Source organism: Canis lupus, chromosome 13 (assembly GCF_048164855.1).
Source record: "Canis lupus baileyi chromosome 13, mCanLup2.hap1, whole genome shotgun sequence".
Classification (NCBI taxonomy): Eukaryota; Metazoa; Chordata; class Mammalia; order Carnivora; family Canidae; genus Canis; species Canis lupus.
The window spans coordinates 57,081,890-57,098,051 of NC_132850.1; the positions used below are offsets into that span (position 1 = coordinate 57,081,890).

Below are 16,162 nucleotides of genomic sequence, written 5' to 3' on the forward strand. Positions count from 1 at the left end.
TTTTTGCAGCACCAGCACTCCCCTCAAACACTGGCACCCTGGAAAGACATCCTGGAAACACATTAGACTTGGTATATAATTATGTGACATCAAAGGGAAAAAATTAAGACTCAAAAGGGGGCTGGGGGAGAAACAAGGAAAAGGGATTTCTATATCTTGTAAACATCCATTAACACTAAAACTATTGTATTTTTCTCTTTTAGGTACCATAACCTCTTGGGTAGTGATTTTTATTCTGCCTATCAACAGTGCTTTGAACCCAATTCTGTATACTCTGACCACAAGACCATTCAAAGAAATGATCCATCAGTTTTGGTATAACTATAGACAAAGAAGATCTATTGACAGCAAAGGAAGTCAGAAAACATATGCTCCATCATTCATCTGGGTAGAAATGTGGCCACTGCAGGAGATGCCACCTGAGTTAATAAAGCCAGCTCTTTTCACAGACCCCTGTGAATTGTCACTAATTTCTCAATCAACTAGACTCAATTCCTATTCATAATGGACTCTGAAACTCATTTCTACACGGAGAATATTGTGAGATGCTTCATGATGGATTTATTAGTATGAAATGGATGCCACAAAATTAATAATTTATGATGGCTAAGATAAAGCCATTACAAGGACATGAGGTTATTCGGGTAAAATCAAAGTGACTGAGGCTCGTATAAAGGGAACTAAATTATATTGATAATGTGTATATATTAGTATGTATTTTGCATAGGAAATTAAGAGAAATCTACTTCAGAAATATTCATTCATTCTTTTACCGTGCATTTATTGAGTACCCATTCTGCGCACAGCACTGCAGTAAATTCTTGGAAGTGCATAGTATAGAATCTTTTCAATTTGCAGTGTTAAATTATGTTTAGCCACAACAAAATATACAAAGACTATCTGCAGCTCTTAGTTTAAGGTAGAGCTTTGTCATGCACATCAGCAAACATAATAGTCATGGACAGTTCTAAATAAAGTTTTAAGGCTTTGGAATATTCAGTATAATGAAAAATGAGAAAATGTCTGATTATTTACGAACTAGATGTTTTAAGAATTCATCTTACCTCTCTTGAAGTCCCCATACACTTGGGAGGTAATACAAGATATTTATTACTCTGAGAAAAGATGTTCTGATATAAACTCAAAGTAGTACTTCTCTGTGCATCCTCATATTTATAGTCAATTGATTCTCCACAAAGATGCCAAGACAATCAAATGAAGAAAGAACTATCTTTTCAATAAATGATGCTGGGACAACTGGATTTTCACTTGCAAAAGATTGAATTTGGATCCTGACCTTACAGCATATACAAAATCAACTCAAAATTAATGATCAACCGAAATATAAGACATAAAACTCTTAGAAGAAAACATGGGGGTAAATCTTCAAGACCTTGGATTTAGCAATGGATCCTTAGATGTGACAACAAAAGCATAAGTAACAAAAGAGGAAAAAATTAATAAATTAGATTTCATCTAAATTAAAGACTTTTGTGAACCAGAGAATGTTATCAAAAAAGTAAAAAGACAGGGTACCTGGCTGGATCATTTGGTGGAGCATGTGACTCTTGATCTTGGGGTTATAAAGCCAAGCCCCACCTTGGGTATAGAGATTACTTAAAAATAAAATCTTTATTTTTTTTTTAATTTTTATTCATTTATGATAGTCACACACAGAGAGAGAGAGAGGCAGAGACATAGGCAGAGGGAGAAGCAGGCTCCATGCACCGGGAGCCTGACGTGGGATTCGATCCCGGGTCTCCAGGATCGTGCCCTGGGCCAAAGGCAGGCGCCAAACTGCTGCGCCACCCAGGGATCCCAAAAATAAAATCTTTAAAAAAACAAAAAGACAACTACAGAATGAAATATTTGCAAATCATATATCTGAGAAAGATTTAATACCCAGAATATATAAATAACTATTAGAACTCAAACAAGATAAACAACCCAATTTAAAAAGTGGGCAAAGAACTTAAGAAGAGGGCAGCCCCAGTGGCGCAGCGGTTTAGTGCTGCCTGCAGCCCAGGACGTGATCCTGGAGACTTGGGATCGAGTCCCACATCAGGCTCCTGCATGGAGCCTGCTTCTCCCTCCTCCTGTGTCTCTGCCTCTCTCTCTCTCTATGTCTATCATAAATAAATAAATCTTTAAAAAAAAAAAAAAAAAAGAACTTAAGAAGACATTTCTACAAACAAGATAAACAAATGCAGGAGATGCCACCTGTGCCAATAAGCACTTGAAAAGTTGCTCAACATCACTAATCATTAGAAAAATGAAAACCACAATGAGATAGATTTCACTTTATACCTAATAGAAAGGCTGTAATTAAAACAAAAGGAAAAAAAGAGAAAATAAGTATTGACAAGGACATGGAGATTGAGAGTCTTCTGCATTGCTGGTTGGAATGTAAAATGATGCAGCTGCTATAGAGAACAGTTTGGTGGTTCCTCAAAAGCTTCATAGAATTACCATACAACCCAGCAATTTCACTCTGGGTAAACCCAAAAGAATAGAAAACAGGATTCAAACAGCTACTTGTATGCAAATGCTCAGTGCCAAAGAACAGAAACAACACAAATGCCCATCAACTAATAAACAGATAAACAAAATGTAGTAGGTACATACAATGAAATATTATTCAGCCACTTACAAGGATGAAGTTCTGACACATGCTACAACAGGAGTATAAATAAGCCAGACACAAAAGGACAAATACTATATGATTCTACTTACATGAAATATCTAGAAGTGAATTCATAGAGACAGAAAGTAAATTAGAACTTATTGGGGGCGATTGGATTGAAAAGATGCTGCCTAAAAAGTACAGAGTATCTTCTGGAGCAAAGAAAGTTTCTCAATTGATAAACAACTCTGTTGAATAGTACTCTTTAGATGGGTGAATTCTATGGTGTGTGAATTCGATCTTGATAAAAACAATTAAAAAGGGAAAGAAAGAAGAGCTAAAATGCACTGATTCATGAAGTTAAGGAAGGAAAGAAAGATCTGCATGTAGGTGTTTTACTTCAAAGAGGAAGTAGTTGTCATCAAGAGACGGACTGACCTTCCTATTGCATGGTGGCCAGTTCATGAGATATTCTTCTAGGCTCTAACTGAGCTATTGGAATTTTTTGCTTTCATAATTTGAAATCTTCAAATAGGAATAAAATGTTTTGTTACTTTTAAAACACCAAAAATGTTTGAAATATGAAAATACTGGAATCAAAAAATTATTTATTGAGTATATAATTGTATAGATTTCTTTTGAAAGTAAATTGCCTGAACTTTAATTCTATTAAAAATATGGATTACTTTGAGTCCTTTCCATTCTTACTTGGAATAATACCAATAAATTTTCTACATAAGGAATATGGTTAGGCTTTCAACAGAAATCAGAAAATAATAGAAAGCTAAGTATGTAAACATTAAAAACAAGGTCAGGCACCTGGGTGGCTCAATCAGTTAACCATCTGCCCTCAGCTTAGGTCATGATCCCAGGATCCTGGGATGGAGTCCTACACTGGGCTCCCTGCTCAGCAGGGTATCTGCTTCTCCCTCCACCCTACTCCCCTGCTCATGCTCGCGCTCTCTGTCTCTCTCTCTCTCTCTCATGCTCACTCTCTCTTTCAAATAAAGTTTTAAAAAAATTCAAAAATTTTTTAACCGCTGATAAGATGTAGAGTACCTTTATGACATCTCCTATGAAAGATCCAGAAAGCACTATCATGAAAAATTGGTAAGATTTCATTCAATTAAAAACCTTTATTTAAGAAAATTGCACAACCAAATACAAAGATAAATAACTACAAAAGATAGATAACATAGGTAACAGACCATTAGTATTCAAAATACATAATACCTACAAATTCACAAGGAAAAGACAAAACATAATAGAAAAATGGACAAAGGTATGCATAGCCTCAGAAATCACACACTGCATTCTTCAAGCTCCTACTAGTTATGTAAGTCAGCACTACTCAGTATGTGAGAGGACACAAGGGCATGCATACCAGGAGGCCGCCCATTGTGGCTATCTGGAGGCCACCTACCACATACACAAAACAATATTTTGTAGTACTTTGAAAACATACATATGCATTAAAAATAAAAGAACACAAACTAGAATATACACTTTTAGGACCATGGTTACCTCTGGGGAGAAAAGCAGGGGGGAGGGGGAAGAATGGGACCAACTGACACAAAGAGGTAACAAAAGTTACAAATGTATCTAACATTACAAACATAGGTAGATCAGAAGAAAGTACAGCCAAATGCTAACATTTATTAAATGTGGGAATAGATCCTCTAATGTTTTACTCATGTGTTTGAAACATTTCAATAAAAAGTTTTAAAATAATGAACCAAAGAAATGGAAATGAAACTCGCTTTGAACACATTTATTTCTGTACATCTTAAAAACTGCAGTTTTGATGACACAGAAGAAAAATATTTTTCTAATAGCAAAATAAGTATCTCTTTGGTATAAACACATCATATGTGTTATTTTTAACTTAAAAATTTAATCAAGTACTATGACCTAATATACCAAACAATAGTATTCTTTGTGCATCCATTTGTTCCTTTTCATAACCCCACTCTAGGGCCTTAGAATATAGTTCTGCACACATCTCCATATCTACAAAAGAATTACAATGCATATCAAAGATATCTAGAAGTTCTGGAGAATTAGCTGGCTTAATCAGATACATATGACACAAACCAAAAAAAAAAAAAAAGAAAAGAAATAGAACAACATTAGATATGGGACAAGTAGAACATTGTCATTAAAGTCAAATAATATGAAACCAATCACATCATTTAAATTTGATCCATTAAAACAGTATCTTTAGAATTATTATATTTAGAATTATGTGCAAAATTCAAAAAGGGTACAGAGCCATAATTTTGATAAGGCACTTTAAAAAGAACATACAACATCACAAAGCATGTAACCTGAGAAATAAACAGAGAAAAAAATATATATATACATTCTTTCTAGACAGCTTTCATTTTCTGAAATAAAAACTTTAAAAAGCATCATGAAGGATGAAGGATAAAAAACATTTACCATATATTTTTAAAAACTGTCATCAGTTAAATATCAAATCCCCGTTAAAAAAAAAAAAAAAAAATTCCTTCAAGTCAGGTTCTGATTCAAATATTTTTTTGAAAAACAATTACAATTTTCACGCTAAAAACAAGAAGAAAAAAACAGCTTTTAATTGTACTGTCAACTCATTTATTCAACAAACATTTACTGGTTTGAACACTACCCTTGTTCTAGGTGCTGGGGATAAAGAAGACAGACACAATCATTAGTTCCAGGGAACCTGGCCTAGTGGAGCTGGGCCAACACTAGTAGCCTTAAAGTTATTTCCTTTGGTCCATAAAATGAAGCTCAACTTCAAACTCGGGCATTTTCAGCATCTTCTTGGAAATCAAATAGAATGCTCTACCTGTTTTTTCTACTGGTAACACTGTGGCATTATTAACCTTATCTAATGATGAAATAACTTTCATAAAAGATTCTATGAAAGTTTAGAGAACAGAAAGTATTTAAAGATAGATATTGGCCAGCATCAAAAATAGCATCGGTATTCTGCTTTCACAAAAGTGAAGAAAACAAAAAAAAAAAACTGCATTCTGAATACACAGACTGCTGGAGACAACCTTATACTTATGGTACACATGCAAACATCATAAATGAGCAAGTATGAATTATCACACAGCCAAATCAGTTGTCAGGCTTCAAAGAATCATAGCCTTCTTTCAAGAGGTCCCGCCAGGTTTTAAGGAAGCGTGCATTTTCTGTACATTTGAAGGCAAGCTCTTCCACTTGAGCTGATACTGCAGATGTGGCTTCAAGAAGTTTGGTTAATGAAAATGCTGCCTGAAATTTAATGAAAACAAAAAAAAATAGAGTCAAACAATATAAAACACCAGCTCTTTCCAGAAACCTAAGAAATTCTTTAATATGACGTAAGCTTTGAGGAATATGTCTGCTGGAAGGACATCCACTATGTACCAGACATAACAAGTCAGTACCTTTTTTTTTTAATTGAAAATACTCTAGGGGCACCTGGTTGGCTTAGTCCTAGAGCAAGCGACGACTCTGGATCCCAGTGTTGTGAGTTCAACCCGACATTGGGTGTTGAGATTATTAAAAAAAAAAAAAAAAAAAATCTTCAAAAGAAAGAAAATAGGGATCCCCGGGTGGCTCAGCGGTTTAGCCCCGCCTTCAGTCCAGGGCCTGATCCTGGAGACCCGGGATCGAGTCCCACGTCGGGCTCCCTGCATGGGCCTGCTTCTCCCTCTGCCTGTGTCTCTGCCTCTCTCTCTCTCTCTCCTCTCTGTGTATTCTCATGAATAAATAAATAAAACCTTTAAAAGAAAGAAAATACATCAGACTCTCATTAAGATAAAAAAAAGAGGACTTGGATCCCTAGACACTAAGCTCCAGAAGCCTCTGAAGGGCTTCCTTCATCGTAAACAACTGCCTGGCAGGTAACAGGAGTAGCGTCCCACTAATTTAACCTGTGAACACTACTTACACCGTGAAAATGCACAGACCAAAGAACAGAGAGATACTCCGAACGGACAAATAACATCAACAAAACCAAAACAAACTAGAGCAGCCTACACAAAATATCCAACTCTTGGTGCAATTCACTTCTTATTCAAATGTTTTTTCTTCACCTATTAATCTAACATAACACTGCTCCTAGATAAGAGATCAGCGGTCCACTCTACATATTCCCTTGATAACCAGTCCCGTTCAGCGAAAACTGAAGCTGTGTCAGCACTTTGATCATCTTGAAAACAAAACAAGACGGAAACGCAAACGCTTGCTAAGCGAGGAGCGACGCTCCCACCTGCACGGGGGGTCGAACGTGCAAGCGCACGGTTCTCCCAGGAGGACTGCACCCCGCGGACCTCATTCGCTTGCCTCCCCCACCCCCCGGAGTGGGTGTGCGAGGGGGTGTGACCGCCGCATTAGGAGATGCAACGGACACCGTGGGGCTCGGGCCCAGCCGTCAAGGAAACCAATCGGGGCCACAGAAGCCCTAAGGGAGCCCCAAAACGGGGTGCAGCACGCCCGAGGCCCGCGGCCCGGGCACCCGGCAGGCGGCCACCCAGAGCGGCGGGGTCTCGCGATGGGGGATGGTGGCGAGCCCCCGCGAGCCGGAGGCCCTCCCCTCCCCTCCCTCCCCTCCCCTCCCCGGCCGCCTGCTCGCGGCCACCCTCTCCCCACCCCTGCCTCCCTCCCCCGGCCGCCGGCTCGCGGCCCTCCCCAGCCCCCTCCCCTCCTCTCCCCTCCCCCCCTCCCGCGGCCTCCGCGAGCGCCGGGACCGTCCGCCCACACTCACGTCTCCGATCTGCAGCTCCACCTCCTCCAGCGGGTCCGCCGACCGGCCGCGGCCGCTGCTCGGAGCCGGCCAGCCCGACCTCCCCGGAACGCCGGGGGAAGAGGCTGACGAGGCCTCCGAAGACGAGGGGGAGGAGGGGGGCGGCGGCGGCGGCGAAGAGACCCGCGCCTCCTCGGGGGCCGCCATCAGCGGGGCTGGGACCGCGGGTCGGAGCCCGGCAACCCGACCCACACCCACCGCCGTTCAAACCGCTCGCGCCCAGCGCCCGGAAGCCCCGCCTCTCCCGCCCGAAGCCCCGCCCGGTCTCGGCGGGGCCCTCTGCCCAGGGCCGCGGATGCCGGTCATTTTTTTCCGGACGCCCAATCAGAGGTCAGTTCGTTCACCTTGGGGCAGTTCATCGCTCCTGCGCAAACTCCAGTGAGGCTCCGAAGGCGCCTGGGTTAGAGGACTACAACTCCCAGAATGCTGTGGGCGTCGCTCCGCCCCCCCTCCCCCCGCACACGCACAAACACTACTTTTGATGCGCACCCATATACCGCGGGATCTGTGAGTCCCTCTCACCCGCCCTCCCGCGGCCTCGCCACGCCTTGCTGAGACGCGAACGGAGAACCAATCCTCAGCCTGACGCCGGGGCCTGCTGGGACTTGGAGTTCTTTTCCCTCGCCCGCCTCGGCACCTGACCCGGAAGTCCCTGCCGGCCGTGAGCGTCACGCGCGGCGCCGGCGCACAGCGACAAGGAGGCGGGGCCGTGGGGAAGCCGAAGCCGCGGGCAGCGCGGGGAGGCGGACTGCCGCCGAGGTGTCGGTGTTTCCCGGCGAGTGATGGCGCCCCCCGCGGCCTAGACGTCGAGGCCCGCGGCGAGCCGCAGGCGGCCCTGGGACCCGTGAAGATGTCGGTGCCGCTGGCCAAGCTGTCCTGCGCGGGTGAGAGGGGGCGCGGGGCGCGGGGCGAGGAACGGGCAGGGCCGCCCCAGCTTGAACTAGGGCAGAGGTCGTGCGGCGGGCACCTCGCGGGCACCTCGCGGGCACCTCGCGCCCTCCCCTCGGAGGGAGGGGCTTGGAGGACCCGACAACTGGGCCGGAGGTCACGCGCGGCGGGGGAACCTTCCCGACCCTCTTGGGACCCTTACCCGGAGCTCGGGTCGGGTCCCGCCTTTGGCTTCGCGGCCCTCCTCCCTCCTAGCCCATTCTTGAGAACGTGGAGTCTGAAAATTAATTAATTAATTAATTAATTAACTAATTAAAAATTTAAAAAAATACAAAAATACAAAATACAAAAATAATAAATAAATTAAATAAATCTAAATAACTAAATCAAAAATAAATAAAACTAAATAAATAAAACTAAAAACTAAAATAAAACTAACTAAATAAGTAAAACTAAATAAATGACTAAAAACTAAATAAATAAATAACTAAAAACTAAAAAACTAATTAAAAACTAAAACAGATAAATAAAAACTAAATAAATAAATAATTAAAAAACTCAATACATAATAAATAAATAAATCTATGTTGAAGTCTGACCTGCAGCCCTCCTCCCTCCTAGTCCATGCTTAAGAACTTGAAGTCTGAAAATAATAAGAAAGAAAGAAAAAGAAAAGAACTTGAAGTCTGACCTGTCACATCGTGATTAACACAATATGCGCTGCTCAGGTCTCCAGACTCTATCTGGGGCCAGGAATTTGTGCGGGTTTTTTGGGCCAGGAGTTTTTAATCCGACGTGTCTAAAATTAACTTTAGAGGCTGAGGATGTTATATGGCTGCTCCTGGAACCATCACAGCGACTTGTGAAAACACCCTGTTAACCTTCCCTTTCTCCTGAGTAAAAAAGAATAATTATGATGCAGTTGGAATGCTCTTTGTTTTGTTGTACCTAAAAACAAACAAACAAAAGCTTAAACATTCAAAAAGATTTCACTACGGGTGGGGGGGGGGGGGAGGCGGGGGAGGGATTCTTGAATTTTGTCACATTTGGCTTAGTTTTTTAGCGTTGGTTTCTTGAAGTTAATTTTTGGTCATAGAATACACCAGTATACATAACTGCAAATTCAAGGCTGTTCTTGTTAGGTACATTTCATTAAGGTGGAAATTGTGGATTTGGTCACCAGATGTTAAATTAGGATTTTGTTTAAAGTTCCTGATACTCGTTCGTGTATATACCACACCGAATGTGTAGATCTGCCTTATGTTTTTGTGAAATCTCAAAGGAGTGAGCTGCTCTCTGGCCTACTGCCTAATTCAGCTGAAGTTATTCTTTGGCTGAGGGTTAACTACAGTCCACCAAAATTAGCATTTCCATTCTCCTTGGATACTTAAATCCTTGCCATTTTCATAGCTCAGTGTCAACACTACTGGCAACAAAGAGATGGACACAAATGTTTTGGCAGTGTGACTTTGATACCATGACGCTCTGAGTTCAATGGACTTTTTGACCTTAGCTCTCTACCCAAACTCAGCCAAGGTGCCTAACTGTTTAACTGTCTAAAGTGGAATATCAGATTTGTTTTCAGAAAGGAACTAAAGGTCGTGACCAAGATCTTTTTTTTAAGATTTTATTTATTCATTCATGAGAGACAGAGAGGCAGAGACACAGGCAGAGGGAGAAGCAGGCTCCATGCAGGGAGTCCGACGTGGGACTGGATCCCAGGACTCCAGGATCATGACCTGGGCCAAAGGCACGTGCTAAACCGCTGAGCCTCCCAGGGATCCCCGTGACCAAGATTTCTAATTTTATCTCCTAGGCGAAATCTAAACTGCCCAGGTCCAGATATTCTCAAGAAAATAAGTAGCCGTATAAGCAATAGAATTAGTTTTATCTGATATCAAATCCTCAGTTTTCAGCAGCAAATGGTAACTTCTATATACTAAACTAGGATTCATCGTAAGACAAAGATTTTTAATATCTTCTAATAATAAATAATACAAATGATTATTATTTTCTTTTAAGATTTTATTTATTTATTCATGAGAGAGAGAGAGGCAGAGGAAGATGTGGGACTCGATCCCGGGACCCCAGGGTCACGCCCTGAGCCGAAGGCAAACGCTAGGGATCCCCCCCAGTTACAGTTTTCACTGTAATTTAAGAACCTGCAAATCTCTAGTGTAATTTCAAAAAACTAACATGGGTTATACAGCAATAATAATAATGAGGCCTTGTTTTTAACTCATAATGTCTCTTATAATGAATACTGTATTTGCAGTGTATCTGCAAATAAACGAATACCTAAACATGGACCATAACAAATAGTAAAGCTCAACAAAGACTTTCCCATGTATTTGAAATATGTAATAAAATTTACATTCTAATGGCCATACTGAACAGTTAACAATTTAAAATTATAATATCACTCCCTATCCTTCATGCCCTTATGAGAATTGTGGGGCAGCTACAACTCCATTTACAGTAGACACATGGGAATTCAGACAATACCACCCAACTTCTCAATCCTTCCAACATCAGTCAAGCTTTGAGACTACTATTGAATTTGAAATGATCTGTGAAATAATGAAAACTAAGCTGTGATGAAAACAAGATTTTTTTTTTTCTTTTTTCTGATTAAATGGAAAGGTAACAGCCTGGCATAGGCTAGTTCTTCTTTAGTACCCAACTGCAGAATTAACATATTTTTATGTTTTAAACTTTACAATAAAATACTTTTTTTAAAGTAAAAACTGGCATCAGAAATCAATAATTAAAGATGAATATAGAAAGAGATTGAGAGTGAACTCTAAAGACTTTTAAGCAGTAAAAAACCCTATTTTTGATAAGTTTAAAGTGGCAAGGAAACTAATTTTCTCTATGTGCAAAGGCATACTAAAAATTATAGTATTGGGAATAATATTTTAATTGTTAGGTAACCTTTCACATATCCTAAATCCTGAAAAATGTACATGGGATACATAAATAAAGATATTATAGGAGAATTCAGTTCTAGAGTTCAAATACAGCATTGTCATCATTCAAAAGAATATTTATTAAATAATCATTTGGGGACACCTGGGGGCTCAGTGGTTGAGTGCCTGCCTTCAGCCCAGGGCGTGACCCTGGAGTCCCGGGATTGAGTCCCACATCGGGCCCCCTGCGTGGAGCCTGCTTCTCCCTCTGCCTGCGTCTCTGCCTCTCTCTCTCTCTGTCTCTCATGAATAAATAAATAAAATCTTAAAAAAAAGAAAAAAGATAACTGTAACTAGGAAGATATCTATATAGTTATCAAATATGTATTAGCCACTTGTTTTGTGTAAGAGTTATACTAGATCCTATACCAAAATATGGACAAAGTTGACCATAGACTTTAGAACTGGTGGGATGAGAGTTCAAATACTTGCTGAAGGTTTCATTGCAGTTAATGAATTCAAACACAAGGTAGACAGACTCCAAAACCTATGCACTTAACCTCTGCCTTTTTCCATGTTGCCTTTTTCTATTTATTTACCTTGTTTTTAGTTAATAAAGTTAATTTTTTGGCAGTTTTAGGTTTGAAGAAAAGTTGAGCAGAAAACAATTTCCATATGACTTTCCCCCATTCCCTATTAACATCTGGCATTAGTGTGGTACATTTGTTGCAGTTGGTGAGCCAGTTTTGATACATCATTATTCAAGTCCCTAGTCTATATTAGAGTTCACTCTTTATATTGTACATTGTATGTGCATTTGACAGATGTGTAATGACATATATCCATCATAAATTGCATTATCACACAGAATAGTTTGCCCCCCAAATCCCGTGTTGCACATATTCATCCCTTCTTCACTCTTCCTGAACGCATAGCAACCACTTATCCTTTTTTCTTTTTAAGATGTTACTCATTTGAGAGAGAGAGCGGGAGAGAAGGAGCAGGGGGAGGGGCAGAGGGAGGAGATTTCCCAATGAGCAGGGAGCCCAAGTGGCGCTCAAACCCAGGACTCCTGAATCATGACCTGAGCTGAAGGCAGACACTTAACTAGCTGAGCCACCCAGATGCCCCAACCACTGACCTTTTTAATGTCCCTATAATTTTACCTTTTCCAGAATGTCATACAGTTGAAATCATGCAGTATGTAGATGGGCATTTTCAGATTGGCTTCTTTCAATATGCATTTAAGTTCCTTCCATGTTTTTTCACATGTTTATGTCTAGTAGTTCATTTCAGTAAGTAATATTAGCAGTATTATTTAGCAGTAAGTAATATTCTACTGTATGGTTGCACCCCAGCATATCTGTTTATCCATTCATCTATTGAAGGACATCTTCCAAGTTTTGACAATTATGAATAAAACTGCTATACACATTCATGTTAAGGGATTTTTTTTTTAACCTGGACATTTTCTTTCTTTTATTGGGATAAGAACTCTTAACGTGAGATAAACCCTCTTGACAGATTTTTAAGTACATTATTGTTAACTATACGTACAGTGTTAAACATTAGATCTCTAGAGCTTATTCACTTGCTTGACTGCAGGTTTTAAATGTGAAGGGATACAACTGCTGGATCATTTGTTGAGTGTATTTAGCTTTGTAAGAAATGCCGAACTATCTTCCAAAGTGGCTGTACCATTTTGCAGTACCACCAGCAATGAATGAGAGTTGCTGTTGCTCCACATCCTTGTTTTCTCCTAATCTTCTTTGTGTGTGATTATAAATGTTCTTTTTTCAATAACAGTTTTATTGAGATCTGTCACATACTATACAATCATATCATCTAAAATCATCTAAAATATACAACTCAGTGGTTTTTAGTATAAGCACACAGTTGTGCAACTATTACTACAGTCTATTTGAGAACATTTCCATCACCCCAAAAAGAAACTTTACACTCATTAGCAGTCACTCTTCAACCTCTCCAGCCCTAGGGCAACTACTAATCTATTTTCTGTCTCTGCAAATTAGTCAGTTTGGGATAGTTTATACACATGGAATTATATGTGGTCTTTCATAGCTAGCTTCTTTCACTTAGCATAGTGTTGTTTATCAGCAGCAAAAAGGAGTTCAGTAGTGATACATGTTCGTTGCCGAATAATATTCCATTTTATGAATATATCACTTTTTATTTATCCATTCACAGACTTTTGTATTTTTCTCTATACTTTGGCTGTTATAAATAATCCATCTATGAAGATTCATGCAGGTTTTTGTGTTTTTTCATTTATCTTAGGTATATATACCTAGGAGAGAGTTACGTGGAAACCCCAAACTTAAATGTTTTGAGGAATTGGTAGACTGTTTTCCAAAGTGTCTGCACCATTTTACATTCCTACCAGCTGTGTATGAGGGTTCCAGTTTTTCCACATCCTCATCAACACTTGTTACTATCCCTCTTATTGCTTATAATCATCCTAGGGGATACAAAATATTATCTCATCGCGGTTTTTGATTTGTATTTCCCTGACAGTTAATGATGTTGAGCATCTTTTTATGTGCCTATTGGCCACTTGTATATCTCCATTAGAGAAAGGGCTATACAAATTCTTTGTTTTTTAACCAGGTTGTCTTTTTATTATTAGAAATGAGTATATTATATATACTTGATGCAATTCCTTTATCAGGTAGAGGATTTGCAAATATTTTCTCCCATTCAGTAGGTGATCTTTTCACTTTCTTCATGGCATCCCTTGAAGACAAAAGGTTTTTGTTTTGTTGAAGTGCAGTTTCTTTTCTCTTTTGTTGCTTGCGTTTTTGGTGTCATAGCAAAGATACCATTGCTTAATCCAGGGTCACAAAGATTTATACCACTGTTTTTTTTAACAATTATACCATTTGCCCTTACATTTGGGTCTTTGGAGCTTTTTGAGTTAACTTTTGTATCACTATAATCTTTATTTTTTCACTTTTTATTTTGAAATAATTTTATATTTACAGAAGTGTGTTGCAAAGATAACACAGAGTTCCCATATACCATTTGCTCAGCTTAACTCCTTACATAACCATAGTACCATTATCAAAACCAAGAAATTGACATTGATGCAGTACTATTAACTAAACTACTGACTTTATTTGAATTTCCTTATTCTGGTCCAGGATCTAATCTGGGACACCACAGTGTTTTTAGTTGCAATATCTTGTTAGTCTACTTCAGTGTGACAGTTCCTCTGTCTTTTCTTGTCTCTCATGATCTTGATACCTTCAGTATATACTGGCCAGTCATTTTGTAGAAAGTCCCTCAATCTAAATTTGTCTAATGATTTCTTATGTTTAGACTGAGGTTATAGATTTTGGGGAAGTATGCCACAGGGTAAAGAACTCTTATTTCAGGGAGTGTGTGATACCAACATGTCTTATTGCCAATAGTGTTAAACTTGATCATTTGGTTAAAGGGTTTGCTATATTTCTCTACTGTAAAATTAATATTTTTCCTATTCATACTCTACTTATTAGAAGCTAGTCATTAATTGCAGTCCACACTCAAAAAGTGTAGAAACAAATCTGTAGCAGTATCAACATCTTTTATGCTTTGACTTTTTCTGCTAAAATTATAGACCAAATGGAATTCATTTTGATAAAGAAAAGTATACTTCTTTCCAAATGACTTTTTCCCTATCTTTGACCATTTAATGAGTAACCATTTCCTCTCCTTGATTAGAAATGGCATCTTTATCATACACCAAATCCTTAATGTGTGTTCTGTTTCTGAACTCTTTATTCCTTTCCTTTCTTTTGATTATTCCATCTCTTCTCCTATAACAGACTTCTAATTATTATAGCTCTCTATATAAGTTTTTATATCTGTTAGGGCTAATCCCAAGGGAGGAATGTCTGTCTATATATAATGGGAAAGAGTATTAAGGAGAAGAGTACCAGAGAAGGGAGACAGAAATTAAAGATACAGGTGAAAGGGAAGGCTTCAGATGAAGGGATGTCCCTAAGAAAACGTGAGGGAATAAGCCTCATCATCCAGGTGGAAGGATTAATGTAAGTGAAGAGAAAAGATATCTGCTATAACCTGAGAGAATGAAAAAAGAGTGGATACAAATACAGATGACATTAGAGGTTGTTGCCAAGGAAATAGGAAAGTTCTCACCTAATTGCTTCTATCTTTCTGTGATGTTTGGTGGTGTGTTAGGGTATCTGCTTCAGATAAGGGAAGGAGGTAGAATTGAAGGTTTAAGGAAAGCAGGGGTTTAATGAACATTATTGCAGATAAATCTTTGCACGCTTCTCTTTATTTCTATTTGCTAACTTAATGAATATGTACATTTTTAAGACTCTCAGATGTTGCCATACGGGAGAGTCAGTGTTTTAAAGAGCTGACCATAAAACCTAGTTTGCCCACATTGTCCCAGCATAATAATCATCAATACTGCCTGTTCCTACTCTCAAAAGTACCCAGTTTGGTAAATTATATAGTCATCCTATTTATAGGTTAAGCTTAATATGAGCTAAATGGAATATATTAGTTTATTAGGAACTTTTAACATATAATTTGAAAACATTGCTCTATGAGAAGAAGCTAAGTTCATCTAGGAAATAATACAGTCTGTTTCAGTTCATATCACAACTAATGCCTCAACAGCATAGATCTAACTTCACTGAATGTCTGCAATGTTGATATAGTTGGAATATAAACACAAATTTTTAAGTATAAGATATCACATGGAATCATATAATTTTAGATCAAGAAATTACTATCGAGATGATCTAGTGACCCTTTTTTGGATGATGACACTGAAATCTAGAGAGATTAATGATTTGTTTAAGATCTTAGGGCTGATTATTAGAAAATCAAAAAGAAATCAGATCTGATTCCCAATCCTAGAATTTTTTTCCTTTTAAAAAATGTTTTTTCAGCCTACTCCTAAGGAAAACTAATTGAAAAAATAAT

General features: G+C 39.1%; 3 protein-coding genes across 8 annotated transcripts in view; 2 read left to right on the forward strand and 1 right to left on the reverse strand.

Moving 5' to 3' along the window:
• The window catches only part of RXFP1 (relaxin family peptide receptor 1), a 97,850-nt gene extending 93,108 nt beyond the window's left edge, over positions 1–4,742 (forward strand). For 4 of the 5 annotated variants that reach the window (XM_072773773.1, XM_072773774.1, XM_072773776.1 and 1 more), the window contains one exon: positions 204–4,742. In XM_072773773.1, the coding sequence (XP_072629874.1) occupies positions 204–505 (302 nt within the window). In that variant the 3' untranslated portion in view covers positions 506–4,742. Of the gene's footprint in view, positions 1–9; positions 72–203 lie in introns of all 5 variants that reach the window. The other variant, XM_072773775.1, reaches the window with a different exon arrangement.
• On the reverse strand, positions 3,740–7,721 carry C13H4orf46 (chromosome 13 C4orf46 homolog). Its single transcript, XM_072773781.1, has 2 exons — positions 7,365–7,721; positions 3,740–5,887 (listed from the first exon to the last, which is right to left on the reverse strand). Exons 1-2 carry the CDS (start codon positions 7,548–7,550, stop codon positions 5,732–5,734), a joined length of 342 nt encoding a protein of 113 aa, XP_072629882.1. The 5' UTR covers positions 7,551–7,721; the 3' UTR covers positions 3,740–5,731.
• Positions 7,722–8,093: 372 nt separating this feature from the next.
• The window catches only part of ETFDH (electron transfer flavoprotein dehydrogenase), a 30,429-nt gene continuing 22,360 nt past the window's right edge, over positions 8,094–16,162 (forward strand). Inside the window, exon 1 of one of the 2 annotated variants that reach the window (XM_072773778.1) lies at positions 8,094–8,287. In XM_072773778.1, the coding sequence (XP_072629879.1) occupies positions 8,254–8,287 (34 nt within the window). In that variant the 5' untranslated portion in view covers positions 8,094–8,253. The remainder of the gene's footprint in view (positions 8,288–16,162) is intronic. The other variant, XM_072773779.1, reaches the window with a different exon arrangement.